At 61.6% G+C, this 16758-nt stretch overlaps 5 protein-coding genes across 5 annotated transcripts; all 5 read right to left on the reverse strand.

Annotated features, from left to right (window-relative positions):
* Positions 1–273: 273 nt before the first annotated feature.
* On the reverse strand, positions 274–1806 carry LDBPK_211700 (hypothetical protein, conserved; the record flags this gene model as incomplete). Its single annotated transcript, XM_003860639.1, has 1 exon — positions 274–1806. One exon carries the CDS (start codon positions 1804–1806, stop codon positions 274–276), a length of 1533 nt encoding a protein of 510 aa, XP_003860687.1.
* Positions 1807–3713: 1907 nt separating this feature from the next.
* Positions 3714–4532, reverse strand: LDBPK_211710 (hypothetical protein, conserved; the record flags this gene model as incomplete). Its single annotated transcript, XM_003860640.1, has 1 exon — positions 3714–4532. One exon carries the CDS (start codon positions 4530–4532, stop codon positions 3714–3716), a length of 819 nt encoding a protein of 272 aa, XP_003860688.1.
* A 1293-nt stretch (positions 4533–5825) lies between these two features.
* Positions 5826–8492, reverse strand: LDBPK_211720 (hypothetical protein, conserved; the record flags this gene model as incomplete). Its single annotated transcript, XM_003860641.1, has 1 exon — positions 5826–8492. The coding sequence occupies one exon, from the start codon at positions 8490–8492 to the stop codon at positions 5826–5828; it is 2667 nt and encodes an 888-aa protein (XP_003860689.1).
* Positions 8493–11976: 3484 nt separating this feature from the next.
* LDBPK_211730 (hypothetical protein, unknown function) lies at positions 11977–13977 on the reverse strand (the record flags this gene model as incomplete). The annotated part of the gene is made up of 1 exon (XM_003860642.1): positions 11977–13977. The coding sequence occupies one exon, from the start codon at positions 13975–13977 to the stop codon at positions 11977–11979; it is 2001 nt and encodes a 666-aa protein (XP_003860690.1).
* A 689-nt stretch (positions 13978–14666) lies between these two features.
* Positions 14667–16301, reverse strand: LDBPK_211740 (hypothetical protein, conserved; the record flags this gene model as incomplete). The annotated part of the gene is made up of 1 exon (XM_003860643.1): positions 14667–16301. One exon carries the CDS (start codon positions 16299–16301, stop codon positions 14667–14669), a length of 1635 nt encoding a protein of 544 aa, XP_003860691.1.
* Between the last annotated feature and the right edge of the window lie 457 nt (positions 16302–16758).

Consider the following 16758-nt stretch of genomic DNA (forward strand, 5'->3'; position numbering starts at 1 on the left):
CTCAACACGCATGAGGAAAAGCGTCTGTGCATCCGGCACGTTCCGCTTGCGTTCGCCTATGGGCGCGCGCGCGACTTCTTTCGTTCCTTCAGCAACATGGGGCAGGCGTGCCCTAGAGGCGAAAAGGGGGGAGAAAGAAGAGAGAAGGCGAGAGAGGGTGCGAACAGAGGAAGCGATCGGTGAGCTCACACAGCTGCGCCTGCGCACGTTCTTAGCCAGCCCTTGGCCAGCCCCACTCACCTCACCCCAACATCCCCGCCACTCGGTGAAATCCTACGCTGCCGACATCAAGAGGTGCTTGCGATCCTTTATAAGCTGCAAGAAACGGCGATTTGTGAAAGGATCTTCGTCCACTGTCGCCGTTGCCGTTGATGGCGACGGCGCAGCGGGCGGTGCAACGGCCGCCGCCGTGCCACCGCTTCCGTGCCGCTTTAGCTCTTCCAGCCGCTGCCACTGCGACTCTAAGAGGTGCAGTTCGCGCCTCAGTGACGTAGCGGAGGTCGCAGACGATGACGACGACAGCGGTGGCGATGGCTCGACGGCCGACGAATGTGCAGCTGACAAGGCAGGGGACACAGGTCGCTTGGCATGTGGCATGGGTGCGGTTGGTTGCAGGTGAGTCTGCCGCGAAAACGCTCGCTCCAGCGGATGCAGCAGCCCCTTCTCCGGCGGAGCTCTCGTCGCCCTAGTCGTTGCCGGGGGCGCAGTGCGTCGGTGCCGCTTCTCCTCGGCCCCCTCGTCTGCGGTGATGTTGCCTCCATACCTCGCCACCTTTCCTGGTGACATGACCACCTCCTCGTAGCGGCTCCGCAACCGGCGGTAAAGGTGCTCCATTTTCTCCACATACGCTTCGGCAGCACTCACGGCGCGCTTCATGCGAGCGGTCACGCTGCTGCAATCTCTCTCTTGCACGACATCTTCGCCATATACTTGAAGCTGGTCAGGTTGAACACAGTGCGCCGCGTTCGTGCGCCGAGGCGCAACTTGCACGGTCTGCCCCTTCGCACATCGTTGTATGTCACTGCTCCCGCTGCCACTCGACGCATAAACGCGACGCTCTACCCCTTGCGGTGGATCAGAGTGCGCTGTCGTCGTTGTGGCGCTCCTAGGGGAGGTCGCGCCCGAGGCAGAGAACGAGCCCACCGACCGCCGTGCCGCTCTACCGGTGCCGACAGTGTGGCCCGCAGCGTAGCGAGAGCCCGACGAGGCAACGGAGCGTTGCTTTGCGGCGTGAGAACCACCGGCGTCACCCCGCGATGCGACTGCGACTGGTGTCTCCACAGAACCTGCGGGGACCGCCACACCGTGCCGCGACGGAGCTGCTGCCTCTGCATGCGGGCGCGCAGCATTTGCCGGCGGATGCCGTGAAGGCTGCGTGGTTGGCCTTGCCGACGCACGTGACGACGATGATGCATGTCTGCTGCTTCCAGCGCTGCTCGCAGAAGTGTCGGACGAGGACGCAGGGAGAGGAAGTGGGGGTGTCCCATAAAACCACCACGGCGGCGGAGGTGGCGGGGGGTATAGAAGCGGTGGTGGTATTGCCCAAACGTGCGGCGCCGCTACCATGCCTCGTGCTGCAGCCTCAGCTGCTGACGCAGACACCACTGGCAGCGATAGCTGCGGCAGCACGTGCGGCGGCATTGGAAACGTGGAAGGAAGAGGCAGATCACTCGGCTTTGGCCACTCCGTGCCCGACACGTCGCTGTGGTGCCCCTGCGCACGCAGCGGCACATCATCCGGGTAGCAGAAGGGAGCTCGCAGCGTTGCCTCCGTAGGGTCGTAGTAGTGGGCATAGTGGCGGTTCATGTTGCTGCTGTCCGGTAACGGCGTGCCGTAGATTGGCGGCGGTGGTATCCATGGAAGGTTCGCGAAAACACGCCCCGGGTGCGTGTGCGGTGGCTGGGTGGCAGCTCGTGACTGTGGTGCAACGGGGCCCAGGTTGTCTCGCCGGCTGCTGCCTGACCTGCCGCGTGCACTATGAATGCTCGCTTCAGAGGCACGCGTATCGACGGTGGCGGCGAACGAAGACGGCACCCTCGTCTGCGGGTTGCCGGGCGGTTGGTGAAGAAGCGCGTCCGCATTATCACCTTTGCATGTGTAGGAAGACGACGCAGTGGGAGCGGCGCCGGGGTCATCGCCATCTACGGCGGCCGACGGATGGGAGCCGCTGCGAAGACTGCGCTGGGAAAGGGCAGAAACCTTCGAGGTGGTGGACGTCGGCAGCCGGGCAGCCGGCTCCACCAGACTTAGGGCATCGTCCTGGTCAGCACTACGTCTGCGAGGGATGGAAGACACACTCAGCGGCGGCTCAGCAGCAGCGGAGGCGACCTCCATCGAGGAGCTCATACTCCGCGAGCTTGAACCTGAAAAACGAATCGCAGAATGCATCTCCGCGCGGAAAGGACGTGAGGGAGCGAGCAAGTAGCGTCTAGAAGGCTGAAGAGAGAAACGGCATATGTGCGAGCCGCTGAGCGTGCGTGCTTTGGACGACGCGGAGGGAGGGCGGTGAGGCGGGGGGAGGGGGAGGTTTGCCTTGCGATTGACGCACACCGTCCCTGACCACGGACGAAGGCGACAGAGCCAGCAAATAGGGGGAGGGAGGGAGGGAGGGAGGGGAGGGGTCTAAAGCGGTGCCCTATTTCTCTACGTGATGCCAGCGAGGAGGCACGCAAACAAACAACAGAGAAGGGGGAGGGAAAACGCCGCCACGCGCACGCCCATGAGGGAAGCACGACGTGACAGAAAAGAGCGGTAATACCAGCGAGCACGTCGCGCACGTGCACCTGAGTGCTGGTTTGTGTGTGTGTGTGTGTGTGTGTGTATCTTTCTTTCTATGCACACACACACACACATACGCGCCCGCTAAGGGGTCAAGATGTGCACAGGCTGCCCTTGTTTCTTTCTCGATAGCCTCGCCTGCTTTAATGGCGCGAACGTCTTGAAAAGGAGAGCGGCGGTGGGAAGGGTGGGCACGAGCGTGAAGAAACCACGTGGAGACACAAGTAGCGGCAGGTAGGCGAAGAGAGCGTGTGCGACAGCTGCTGTCCTCGTTTTGCCACCCGTCGCGTCATGCTTGGCACTAAGCTCAAGCGCGCAGAGGATGCTTTCGATGTGATCTGTCCATCTTGCCCTGCTGAGGTATCACTGTCATCGAGCGCCATGAAGCCGTGCGCCATGAGGTTCCTGGAAGACTGTGCATTGCATCAGTTGTGTTGCCTGGCACCACACGTCGGTGCGTCACCTTCGCGACATTAACAGAGAACAACTTAAAGATTTGGGTACAAAACGCCGGGTGGGCAATGGACGGCTCCACCGCACGCACCCCCCTCCCCCCCCCCCACACACACGCGTACGCATACACCACTCCATCAAGGGGGCCAACAGTCATGAAGGCAGAGGAATCAGGAAGATGATGGGGGAAGGAGGAAGGTCCTACGGCATGTGAGAGCAACAACGGAATCGAACAAAGTAGAGGAGGACGAAAAGAGGGCCATGCGCCCCCCTCCATTCACTTCCTCTCCGCACACTCCTCTGCTCACCGCCACAGCCTCACAGGAAACGTGTCTGAGACGAAAGAGGAGGGTGGCGGAGGGAGCGGCGGCAACACGGCAACGACGCCGACACACGCCTGAGGTGAGGCGCACGAGCGCGCAGCAGCGAGCCACTGCGCCATCACGAGGCGGGCTCGACTGCAGATTTGTTTGGGGACACTCCTACTTCTCTGCCTCCTCGGCCTCCTTTGCCTTCTCCGTCTCCAGCGGGTTCTCAATCTTCTGACGAGCGCACAGCGCCGTGAGCATCGCCTCGCCGTCCGCCACGCCGCTCGCGTCGTCGTGGCGCCTGCACCAGCTGATGTATTTGCGGCACGTTGCCACTGCCTGCGACACATCATCGAGGCCCTCAAAGGAAGCCAGGATCGCCTCGAGCGTCATCTTCACCAGCTCAAAGTCGTTCTCATCAATGTGCTGGTTCAGCGCCTCGATCAACGTGTCCAGTCCTTTGGCGTACAGCACCTTTGCCTCCGCCGTCTCGCCTTTGCTGGCGAGGGTTGTGGCCTGCACCGTCGTGCTGAGGCCGAGACCAGTAAGGACGGAGCGGCGCAGGTTCACCGCCGCCACCGCCTGCATCGGCATGGCAGACTTGGCATCTACGTCGATCCAGCGCAGCACTTTCTGCAGTAGCTCCTGTGCCTCGACCGCCGCGCCGTGGCCGCCCTGCTTGCACAGCACGAACCCCATGAAGACCTCTATCTCAGCAATCTGCGCCTTGTCCTGCAGCTCAGCCTTGCAGTCGCGCAGGAGAGACTCGCGCGCCTTCTCGGCGCACCGGAGGGCTTCGTCGTATTGCCCCATTTTGTAGTGCGCCTGAGAGGCCTCCATGCAGAGCAGACTCTCGCACTGGATTGGCGCGTTCGTGGCACCGATCTCCTTCAGCATCTGCAGGCCGACCTGGACATGCTCAAGCAGCTTCGTGTGATCGCCAGATGCGCGAGCGGCCTCGATCTCCTCCGACAGCGCGTTCCACTTGGCCATGTAGGCCAGGTCTTGCTTCGCCACCTCTTCATTGAGGGTGAACTCCTCGACATTGACGGCCGACACCGGCGCTGCCCGAGCAGAGGAGCCTGCTTGCACCGCGGCGCTGCTGCAGTGCCTGCGCAACCACGACAGAGGGGCGCACGCCGCAGCAGGAGCAGCTACCACGCACCGCGACGGCGACGACGCGCTCTGCGCGCGCCGCAGTGCAGGTGCGGAAAGGCGCTTCGCAAGCATGCTATGTGTCAGTGCTTGCGCGTGTGTGCGAGTGAAGGATCTGGTGTGTGAGAGCCGGGAACGATGGCCGGCCTCTTTGTGCTTCCCCCGCTCGCACGACACCAGAGGGTGATTAGACGGTGCCGTGTGCGCGCATTGATCAGCGTATGAGGGGCGCCGAGATAATGCGGGAAGACGGGCATTCATATATAAAAAGGAGGGGCAGAGGGGGGTTCAAGAGAGAGCGCGAGGAGGTGATGGTGCCGCCGCCGCCGCCGCCAAGCACACATGCAAGCACCTGTCCACAGAGGCAAAGAGAGAGAGGGAGTGGAGTGATGAAGCCGCCCACACGCTAGCGCAGACGAGCACAATGATCTGTGCCACCAAGATACCATGTGCGTAGAGTGGTGCATGAGGGAGAGAGAGAGAAGGACGTCTCAATCGTTTCCGTAGCCTTCTCCTCCCTCCCCCTCCCTCCCCCTCACACACGCACACACACTTCGGGCTTCTTCATTTTTTTTTTAATTCGTTCCTCCCCAGTCGCCGAGAACCCCTAGGATGCCGGAGAAGGAGAGAGAGAAAGATGCAACACGGTGTGCAACGCGCACAGGCACGCACAGGAGAGGGAACAAATCTCTATGATGGGCGATCAACGAACGAAAGCAAGGAAGGAAAGGACGAGTGGGATGCGAGATACAGTGGAGGAGCGACGTAGTCACACGAAAAGACGAGGCGTGGAGGCGCGCGCAGGCACACACGCGACGCACAACAATGACACTGCTGCCGCGCCAGCCACAGTGTGGTTACGGTTGTGTGGCAATGAAGAAAGGCGTAACAAGGCTGGTCATTGTGGTGATGCTGTGGGGAAGGGAGGGGGTGGGGGGTGAAGGGTACAAGACATGGATTGAGAAGAATAGAAAAGAGAGAACGCGCGGCATACGTGTGCAAGCAGCAGCATGAGCAGCCGACCTTACACAGAGAGGAGCAAGATTAGGTAGAGAAAAAAAGAGGGGCGAAGGTGGGCACCACCTCCGATGCCACGGGCAGCACCAACTCGCGCGTCAGCATTCCGTCTGACTAGAGTAGGAGATGCTGTTGCCACGCACTCACCTCTTCCGCGTAGCGGAGCAGCTCGTTCTTGTTGCGACGGTCCGCCTCTCGCTTGAGTGAGTCGCACACGAGGAGGCTGTGCTGCAGCGCGGTTGCGTAGTAGTCTGCCAGCTGCACCGTGTGCCGCGACATGACCCTCGCCGGCACCTGCGCCTCGTTCGCCGCCGCCTCCATGAGAGTCGCGTAGGCAGCACGGTAGCGCGCGTTCTCGTCTCGCACGCGGCGCATGAGGTCGATCTTCGCCTCCTTCGCAGTGCGGATGGACTCCTTCAAGGAGCCACGCATCGCCGACATCTGCGCATCATACTCTCGACGCATGCGCTGGCGCAGCAGCTGCTGCATATCGCCCAAGTAGCGAGCCGATCGTAGCCGTTCAATCTTGCTGTCTCGCTGCGCGACGTCAATGCGGTGCTGGGGACGGTGAGCGAAAAAATACCGCTCCTGTCGCGTCAGCGGCGGCTCCGAAACAAACCGGTGCGCCGGTGTACGCGGTGGCGCGCGATGCTGTTGCGGCGGCGGTTGGGAATACGCGGGCTGCTGCTGGGACGACGGCGGCGCTTCCTGCTGTGGGAGTGCACCGCCGCCGACCTCCGTGGCGCTGCGCTTGTCCGGTGTGGGGGCGAGGTCGCCTCCGCGTGGATCGGCGACCGCCGATGGTGGTTGAGGTGCTGTGTGGCGGCGATGGCGGCTCTCCCGTGCCCCCCTCTCCGCGAGGCTGCCTTTTTGCATGGCCGGGGACGAGGAGGCGTCCACGAAAGGCTTGCGGTGCCGCCGCTCCTGCGCATCCAGCACCTCCTCGAGGCGCTGGAACCGGCGCACAATGTCATCAGCGTCGAGTTGCGTGCGGTGATGGCGATGACGGCCAATGGGCGAGCGTCTCTCTGGCGGCGACGCACTGGCGAGCTGATGCCCGGCTCCGTACATCGGAGAGCCAGACGACGTGAGCGACGCCCCTGCCTCGCGTCCAAGCTGATCCGATCGAGGATGACGGCGCTGTGAGTAGCCGCCGTGGAGGGACACATGCCCAGGGTCTACAGCCGACATCATCTCCGTCTCCTCCACTGGCCCACCCGCTGGCGGGTACACGAGGTTGCGGTACCACTCCTCTAGCAAGTTGTCTGTCGGCATGACGGAGGACTCGAGGTAGTGACTGACAGAAGATGGCGACAACCCCTCGCCGAGCTCGGCTCCGCCGGAAATCATGTACGGGCCACCGCCGCCGCCATCAGGGTCCATGATACCGCCGCCGCTTGCCGGGCCCCCGCTCAGCGGCGGTGCGGGGGCCACGCAAAAGTTGTCCATCGGCTGTTGGAAGTGATACCCACCGCTGCCCGTGCCAGCTGCGTCTGCCTGCTGCAGTGCGGGGGGTGGCATGACCTCCGCGACTCGGTAGCCTACCGGCGCGTAGGCTCCACTGGTGGTCTTGGCAGCATCAAAGCCCTCTGCGTGAGCTGGGTGTGGGAGGGGGTACTGTTCGCCAGTTGCGTTTTGCCGGGCCATCATCGCGGACGATGAGGCCACCATCGCCGCCTGTTGCTGCTGCTGTTGCTGCTGCTGTTGCTGAAGCTCTTGCTGCTGGCGCATGTCCTCTGCCACCTGCACAAAAACCATGATCAGTCGGCTGATGTGGTCCTCGTTCAGCTTCACCACCTCTTCGGCCTCGATGTCTTCGAGCGAGTAGGGGTGCTGGCGCAGCTGCTCCAGCACCAGCATCACGTTGTGCCGCCGCTTTTCCGCCGTGTTCGGTGATCTATCAATACCAGCTATCGTGCAGTCGAACAGACGCTGGTACAGCAACACGAAGAAGCTGGAGGTGCACTGGCGAATGCTTGTGACGCGTGTGTTGCCGATGCAGCAGAAGGTGAGGAGGGCGTTGGCCAGCCCGAGGATCTGCTGCCGCTGCGCCTCCTTCGCCGCCTCCTCGGTCGTCGCCATCGTCAGCACCTGCGGCGGAGGTGGTGGCGGCGGCGACGGCGCCGGAGAGGCGGACGTGTTGGCGGCTGCAGCGGTAGGCGGCGGTCCCGCGCCTGGTACGAACACAGAGCCGGCGACGCCAGCAGAGTGCGACTCGGCGGTGGTGGCGGCGGCGGCGGCGTGAATGCTGACTGAGGGAATGGGGCCCGCGGCTGCGAGTCGCGCAGCACTGCCACTGGCAGCTCCAGCGGATCGGCGCTTCGATTGAAGTGCAGCGCCGGATGCGTCAGGAGCGGCGACGGCCGGCAGCGGCCTTTTCGAACGTGCAGCTGCAGCGGCTTCTCCATCATGCTCACTACCCGATGTCGAGAGCGGGGAGGGTGTCGGCGGCGAGGAAGAAGACGACGCCTGCCGTATCGGCGGCGGTGCCTTGTTCATGATGGGCATGGCCATTCCGCCGGGAAACGCTACCTGCGGCTGCTGTTGCTGCTGCTGAGACTGAATCATGTACAGCGGCATCGTTGCGCCTCGCGACACCGCGCCGTCGGCGCGGGACGGCGCTGAGGAAGAGGATGTAGCAGTGGTAATCGTGGACGCGGTTGCGTTCTGCGGGTCTGAAAAGCGATGCACTTCTGGTACATGTGCCACACGCGGGTAGTCGGCCGCACCACTGTGTCGGCCGCTGCTTCCACCGCTGCTGCTGTCCCCCAGAGTCGACATGGTGGTCACCGCCACGCAAAGGATTGCGGTCGAAAAGAGAGTTTGGCGTGCTCGCGTCCGTCTGCCAATATGCACGTTCGATGAGGGTGAGAGAAGTTGGGGGGGGGGGCGAGGCGTTGTAGAGTGCTGAGCAGCACGAGAGACGAACGCTAAGAAAGGAAGCGGACAAAAGGGTCAGGAGAGAGAGAGAGAGACGGCCTCCGCGGCACACAAGGTAGACTCTTTGGGGCGGCACAGCTCTGTGTGTGTGCGCGCCGCCGCCGCACCCAGCCCCCTATACAGAGACGGGAAGCGAGACTGAGGCGGACTGTGAGAGCGTGAGAAGAGTGCGTGTGTATGTTGGCCAAAGTGAGAGAGAAGCTGCACGGCAGGTACCCCACGCGCAAGCAGTACGCACAGTCAGGGAAGCGAGAGACTCTCACTGGAAGGGTGGAGAGGTGGGTGGGAGGAGGGGGCCGGTGTCACGCAGGCATGTGTTGTTGTGCACATGTTATGTAAGATGGGCGCGGTTTGTTGTGTGTGGGTGCATGTATGGTTGATGCCGTGGGTGTTGAGCGATAGCGCCCCACGTCCTCACCCCCGCGATGCACAAGTGAAACGCGGAGACACAGACACGAGCGCCAGCACACATATCCGTAAGCATGCATGCGTGCAAGAGGCACCGCCACACAAGCCAGTGCGTCAAGGGAGGGAAAACAAAACCAAAAAAAAAAAGAGCATCGCGCAAGTTAACAGGGCGGTGGAAGGCACATACGATGAGAGGAAGAGAGGCGAAAGAGTGGCGGAAGGGAAGGGATGCAGTGGGCACACACGCGCACGTATAGAGAGAGGTACAGACATCGGCCACGGAGTGGGGTGCTTCTCGCACATATGGGCGTAGAGGCACGCTGGAAGCGAGAGGCTTCAACGGTGCTCCTGTCTGTTCACCTCCGGAGTGCTTCGCTTGTGCTGGGCCTTTTTCGAGTACTCTTGTGTAGTCCAACTGGAACGACACACACGCACATACGAAGGCTTGTTGCACCAACGCAGCACCGACTGGCCACCTCTCCTGCGCGTAGAATCAAGTACTCTCTTTCTCACTCGTCTTTCCCGTTGTTGCTAAGGGTGGTGGTGGGCGGCGATTATGCGCTGGTGCGCACCACAGGGCGCCGGAAGCGGCGACTTGTTAAGATACCGTCAACGAGAAGTGAGGGAGAAGGAGGGGAAAGCAAAAACAAGAGGCCGACACCAACACCAACGACGACGGACGCTTGATGGAGGGCAAAGAGATGGGATGGAAGGGGGAGGAGGCAACATCGCGTATATATATAGAGAGAGTTCAACGACTACACCATACACACGCACGCATACGGACAAAACAAACAAGAAAAGCTCATCACGAGCACGAACGCCCCCATGCAGACATAACATACACGCCCCTCATCCAGTGAGGGGCATGTCGTGGCCAACGGCTGCCAAACAAAGAAGAAGCGAAGAAAAAAAAAATCAGCAAGAGAGAAAAAAGACACGGCACCGCGCACAGCCAACGTCTCTCTCATGTCGCGGTGGATTCATCTGCCCTGCACGCGCGCACCATCGCCTGTTGTGTTGAAAAAGGGGGATCGAGCGAGAGAGAGAGATGGGCAGACGGACGCACGCGCACCAGCACACAGATCGAAGGACCGATGCCCACAGCAAAGACACAGGCGCACAGCAAGATAGATGGAGAGACAGAAAAGACGGGTGGTATGTCGTGTGTGTGTGTGTGTGTGTGTGTCTGAGTCTGTGTGTGTTTGGGGGAGAGGAAGGGTGTGGGTTGGGTTGGGATGGGGGGGAGCTGCATTGAAGAAGGCAAACATGGGAAAGAAAGATAAATAGAGAGAACGAAAAAAAAAACGAGAGAGTACCACACACACCGACTGACATCACGGAAAGGGTGGAGGGCGTGCGTCTGTGTGCCTGTCTGTTTGTGTGTGTGAGGTATAAGCAGAATCGAACAGCAGCGCACGATGGAGGCGAACAGCGTCTAGGGGCAGCAAGGAAGAGGGAGAGAGAAAATCGCCCGCCCGCCCGCTCTCTTTCCCTTTAGACGAAACAAGTAATGAAAGAGAAAACACACGTGAACAAGCAAGCGTCTGGCGTCGCTGTCGCCAACAGGAAGCAGAGAAGAGACGGAAGAAGGCCCGCACCCGTACGCCGGTGTATCACCAATCACACACACAAAAACACAAAATGAGAGCGGCGCGCAGACAGAGAAAGGCCGAAGAAGACGAGGGTTGAGGTGAGGCAGAGAAGGGGTGGGATCGAGTGGGGTGATGTACAGAAATTACGGCACGAAAAGCAAATGACAGAAGAGCAAAAAAAAGCAAAAACAACAACAACGCGAATGCCTCCGTGCATCTGCGTGGAATGACAGACGCACCGCTGTCGCCGTCGTCGCCGCTGCTGCTGCTGCTACGACGATAGGAGGGAAAGGGATAGAGGCAGGCCAGAGGACGAAGAGGACGAGGCGGCGGCGGCGGTGGCGCTCGGGGCACAGAGCGAGGGTGTAAGGGAAAAAAACATGGCGAGAAGCAAAAGAGAAACAGGTGAAAAGAGGCTTGGAGGAAGGAGGGAAGAGACAGAGACACAGGCAGACGGGGTGAAGTGACAGCCACACCCCAGAAACGCGTATACATACGCGCACGCCCCACTGATCCAACATCCCGCCACGTCTCGCTCCTCCCCAGGACATGCCAGTGTGCATGTGAAAGAGACAGAGAGAGAGATCGTGCGCGTCTGCGCGTGCACCGCCAGATATTGCTTTAGTATACATGCATACATGAGAAGTGCACCTCCCAGCGAGCAGGCCAACAGGAGCGACGACAACAACCGAAGTACAACCCCGCCCACACGCGCACGACGACGTGAGGAGAGGAGGAGAGAACAAGTCAGCAAAGGAGGAGGGAGGGGAAGGGGGGGGGCACGCACGGCAGAACGACAGGTGCGGGTAAACAGAGACACGCACATACAGGGGGCGGCAGGCGCGCATAGAGGCTGGAAGGCGTGTGGGTCAGCGGTGCGGAAGCGCACGGCGCGAAGGAAAAACCAGCAATCAATCGCCTCTCCTCCCTCCCGCGCCGTTTCGCCTTCTCTCCTCTTCTCAGACCCGATCGACGCTTGGCGCAGAGGAAGGGGGGAGGGAGGCGAGGTGGACGCGGCGGAGACAGACGGGATGATGGCTGCCAGGCACGCATCCGCACCCATGTACACACATATACTCGCAGAGGCAGGCGGTCGAGCCTCCGATGCACGCGCAGCACTCTCCCTTCTCGCCAACGACATCCACACTCGTGCAGCTACGAGCCGCCTGCAAGTTTGTATGGCGATGCCACGTATGTGTGCGCCTGTGTGCGCACATCTGAGTAACGTGCATGCGTAAGAGAGCTGATTCGAGGGGTGGGCAGACATGGACTACCGCCCCTGATCCTATTTACACAGCCTTCCTTTTCCGCATCTGTAGCGCTCACTCATGCGGGTGTGCCGCTTCCTTTGGTGCCGAGGATGAGGAGGAATGGGCGAACACGGCGCACGCCGTCGTCGCCTGCTTCGGCCGTGCGCCGCTGGCGCCCTTGTCACCCTCACCGCCACCGGCAAGAGCTGCTGCGGCGACGACAGTCTGCTTCGACGACATGGAGCGCGTCGACGCCGGGGCTGGCAAATGCGGGCCGCCAGACAGCGGCTTCGCCGGCTGCGGCTGCGGCTGTTGTGGTGGGGGTGAAAGCCCGACTACAGCTGCGAGAACACCCCCGCCGCCGTCTGCAGCACTATGTGGCGGCTGGCGTGGGGTGCTGCTAGCTCCAGCGGAGTGGAGGGTGCCCGGCGATATTGGAAGAGGCTGTGCCTGCGGCGGCTTGGGCGGCGAGGTTGCCCGCTGAGATGCGCCACTGGTCATGCGGCTGTGCAGAGCACTGCAGATGTGCTCAACCGTCAGCGGCACGTACTGGTGCGGCGGCGAAGCAGCTGTCGACGATGAGAACAACTGTGCCGGCGCATGCTTCGTCGTCGTCTTCGTCACAGCAGCAGAGGCACTGCTGGTGGTCGAAGGACCGGCAGCGGGACGCGCAGCAGGCCCGGCGTGCGTAGCATCGTCTACATCCTTGTCTACCGCCGGCTTCTCTCGTGGTTCGGCGTAGTTGGAGCTTCTTGCGCCCTGGATGTAGGCCCCGTGCGCGATAGCTCCGACAGAGGTATCTTCAAGCACACGCAGGTGTTTCATAGAGTTAATCCGCGACTGCTGCAGCGTTTGCGTCATGCATCGATTTTCGAACCACGATTGTATCCATCGCTCCAGCGGGTCATCGTCGCCCTCAACATCAGCCCTTGGCTCCGCCACCAACAAATCCTGCACTAGCTGCGAGAAGAGGGCAGGAAGTTGGTGCTGGTGCGCGTAGGCCGGCTGCTCAGGCGCCTCATGCGCCCACAGCACGCCGTCTACGCTACTATGAACATTGTGGTCGCTGGGATGCCCCGGGGAAGACAGCGCCGATGATGAAGACGTGTGGGCATCCAAAGCATCCTCCTGGCGACTCTTGCGCGGCTCCATATCGCCCATGGGCGCGTTCACCGGCTGATCCGTCTCCGTTTTCGATGGCGCAGACGCCCCTTGTGGAGGTTCCACCAGAGGAGCTGGAACATCCGGCAAGGCCATCCGGCTGCTTTCTGTAGCGACCTTCACAGCGAGGGAGCTGCCAGCGCGCTCTGTCTGCGTAGCGGCGACTTGGTAGTCGACATGGCGCACGGCTGATCCGGCGTTCGGTGTAGGCTCCGCGGCGCTGGACGCCTCTGCGTTCCTCCACTCTTCCGTCTCCCCTTTCGGCATGCCGGCAGCGGAGAGAGCGACGACGACGTTGTCGGGGTTTTCACTGTTGCTGCTTAGTGTCGGTCCCAGCGTAGTGGCGGGCAGCCGGGTGAGCGGCTTGCTGCGCCGCCAAACAGGCACCGGCGCAACCCGCTGAGCTGCCGTCAAGACAGTGGAAAAGGGCAGAAGGGGAAGTGCGGAGCGCGCCGAGCACAGGGACGTCCCACCAGGAGTACTGGCGGTGAACGTGAGCCGGCGCGCACGAAGAGCGTGCTCAGATGACTCAGCGAGCGCGAGGGGAGCTGGGGCGATGGGCGGGGGTCCAAACCCTCGCACGACGATCGGGGACTCCGTCAGCGGTGCCAGGCGCGGCGGTGCGTGGAGGTGGTTCGGCTGTCGCCCACGGCCCCACGGAACCGTGGTGCGGGTAGGGTGTGTTAGCGTGTGCGACAGGATGTTTGAGCTACAGGTGCCGTCACGGTTCGGTGAGGAGAGAGTGCAGGTACAGATGTGAGCGTCGCCGCGTCCGCCCGATGTCGTTGACGGCACGAAAGCCAGCGCGATGGGCGTTGCTCCCTCCTTCTCCGGGCGCAGCGGCCGTCTTTGTGGGTCCTGCGAGGCGCATAGACCGCGGCTGCTCACAGGTACACGGTCCATCTCATTCATGCACACGACTAGGTGAAGGTGTAGTGCGTTCCCTCCCTTTCTGCGCGTGGGCGTATTTTGCGTGCCGCAATCAAGTAGTGGTGGTGGTGATGGTGATAACGGTTGCGATGCGCGCAAAAACAGGAGCAAGACTGGCACTTCAAGAGAGCAAGCACGAGAGATCCAGCAGAGTGGGAAGAGGGGTCACGGAGGGGCGGACGAGAGGGAAAGACGAGATGAATCAAAGCAAGGAAGAGGGGATGGCGACCCGTGTGAGGGGGAGCAACAGGCATGTGCGGGCAGACAGGTAGAGGGAGAAGAAACAGGGCACGCCAACGGCATCGTCTCTCGCTCTCGCTGCCTCTCCCTTCGAGCGAGACAAACCCTTACAGACGGCCCCCGTTCCCTCCTCCCCCCTTCATGGATGTGTGCATCCTCCCACTCACCACGTCTGCGACCGACGACCTCCGTGGCGTCGGCAGAACGTTGCCTTCGTATTCTTTAGTCTTACGTCACGTAGCAAGGTGGCCACCGTCCCACGTCCCCCTCGTTCCTTTCCATGCTCACTCTGTGTCTTGGGGGGGGGGGGCAACGCCAGAGACGGTCTCGCTGTTGCCATGTAAAGAGCCAACCAATCGCCAAGACATCTCTCCCCAACAAAAATGCACGCGCACACACAGACACAAGGCAAACGTGTGCGAGCGAAGGCCTCAGTGCACACCGTAGTTGAAGTTCTGGAGCTGCTTCTCATGTAGCGCGTCGAACACGCTGCGCTTCTTCGACCACATCTTGCCCCGACTGCGGCGAACCTCGGCCAACTTGTTCGCCTTGTCGGAGTCCAGTACACGCCGCTGCACCTGGCGTCCAATCGGCTCCTGCTCTCGGTCGAACTCTACGCCGGTGGTGCCGACGTTTCGCGGGCGATCCGCACGGCGGCCAAAGTTCTCGAGCAGGTAGTCCAGCGTCGATTCCTCATGGGACTCGCCGGCAAACCGGCCGGCCCACAAGCGCCGCTTCTTGTCGAGGATAGCGTCCTCAATGTGCCGGTACACGATGAAGGCATCGCGGCCCATCACCTGCACTCGCTCCACATCCGTCAGGCACTTGGCCAGGTCTGTGCCCCACGCCGTTTCGGTGCAGATGCGGCGCAGCTCCGTCAAGTAGCACAGCACTGCCGCCGTGATGATTTTGTCTGGAGTGTACATGAAGTCGCGGAAGCCACATTTCTCCTCGAAGAACGCACGCACTCGCTCCGCGCTGTGGCGCGTGTTCTGAAGTAGTCTGGCAGCATCTATCTTCTCATCCAACTGCGCCTGCACCGGCTGCATGGCGTCGACGACCTCTTCCCAGGAAGCCTTGCCGCCGGCCATGGCTCTCCACTCCGGATTGGCGCTAAGGTAGAAGAGTGTTCGAACGTCGGCGGGGGCCAGCTCCACGGCATCGCTGGCGACCGGCGTTCCGGCCTTCAGCTTCAGGTCTTTGTACAGAGCCACCACACTTGCTTTTGGGATGTCAGCCAGCGTCGTGAGGGACCCGTGGCTCGGGCTGCGGAAGACCTCCTCGAACGGCGCTGTGTCAGGCTCGATGAAGTCTCTGTACCGCTCCCTGATCTGCTCGTGCGTGTTGAACGGCAACACGTCGAGCTCCGTCACGTCGACGCCGTCGGGGTCGACGTAAGGGTTGTGCTCGAATCTGGGCAGGTAGTCGGCGCGGGCACCGTCGATAAAGCCGATCGGGCCCCAACGGTCCCACAGGTAATTCGGCTCCAAGCCCAGTTCCTTGCGGCGCACGGCACGCTCCAGGTCCATCAGTGCGTGCCGCATCGCCTGCGACATGACGAGCGTCCCTACCTGTAGCCCATTGTCCTCCCAGCAGTGCGCCCGCAGCGTGCTACGGTCATAAAACGGCTTCGTGATACCAATGCAGCGCCAGTAGCGGGACTCGCGTGTGTAGTGCAGAGCCGCGTCAAGCATATCAGGCGCGTACATGCCGGTGTTGCCCTTCACCGTCTCATCATGCAGCAACACGCCAATCAACTCGGGTGTGTCGAAGGCTTTCCAAATCACCTTCGTCTCGAGGTTGTAAAAACGGTAGCTCAGCCGCTCGTGATCGCGATCAAAACGATCTTCCTGCAAGTCGTAAGGGCGGAACCAGTTTTTCTGCGGCATGAACGTGCGGTCCGACAGCTCCGTGCGGTTGCGGTCGAGGTACGACCGCACGGCAATGCGCTTGCCTACGGTGAACTTCTTGGGCACGAGGTGATAGTCACCTGCCTTGTACGAGATCACCTCGCCAGGCCTGTGGAACGCCTGCAGCAGCAGTGCGCCACGCTTCGCGGACAGCATTGGCCCCTGTAGCGTCTAGCACTCCTATTTTTCGTCGTTGCGGCGGTGCGGAATGGGGAGATGTATAGGCGCATGCGCGCACCAGTGATCAAGCCGCCAACACGAGAGCAATGCAAGAGAGAGAGAGAACGAGAAGGGGGGGGGTGGTGGTGGACAATGAGGGACGTCGAGAGAAGGGTAAGGAGTCAAGCAAGATGGGAGAGGCGAAAAGGCCGCGAGGGAGTGGGCAGCGCGGCACAGCAAGCAAAGCCGCACACGCGCCCATTAGACTCCGGCGACCGCTGCATCAGGCGCGCCGAGAGACGGGCGCGCGCTGGTGCGAGAAAAGAGCACGCGGTCTCCGCGGGAAAGGCAGGCAGGTGTAGGGACGCGACCACAGATATGTGCACTTCAGCGCCTGGGCCTCACATTGCTGCTAGCTTCCTTTGGAAGCACGTGTACCGTGTACCGGCATACA

Source organism: Leishmania donovani, chromosome 21, assembly GCF_000227135.1.
Source record: "Leishmania donovani BPK282A1 complete genome, chromosome 21".
Lineage (NCBI taxonomy): Eukaryota > Euglenozoa > Kinetoplastea > Trypanosomatida > Trypanosomatidae > Leishmania > Leishmania donovani.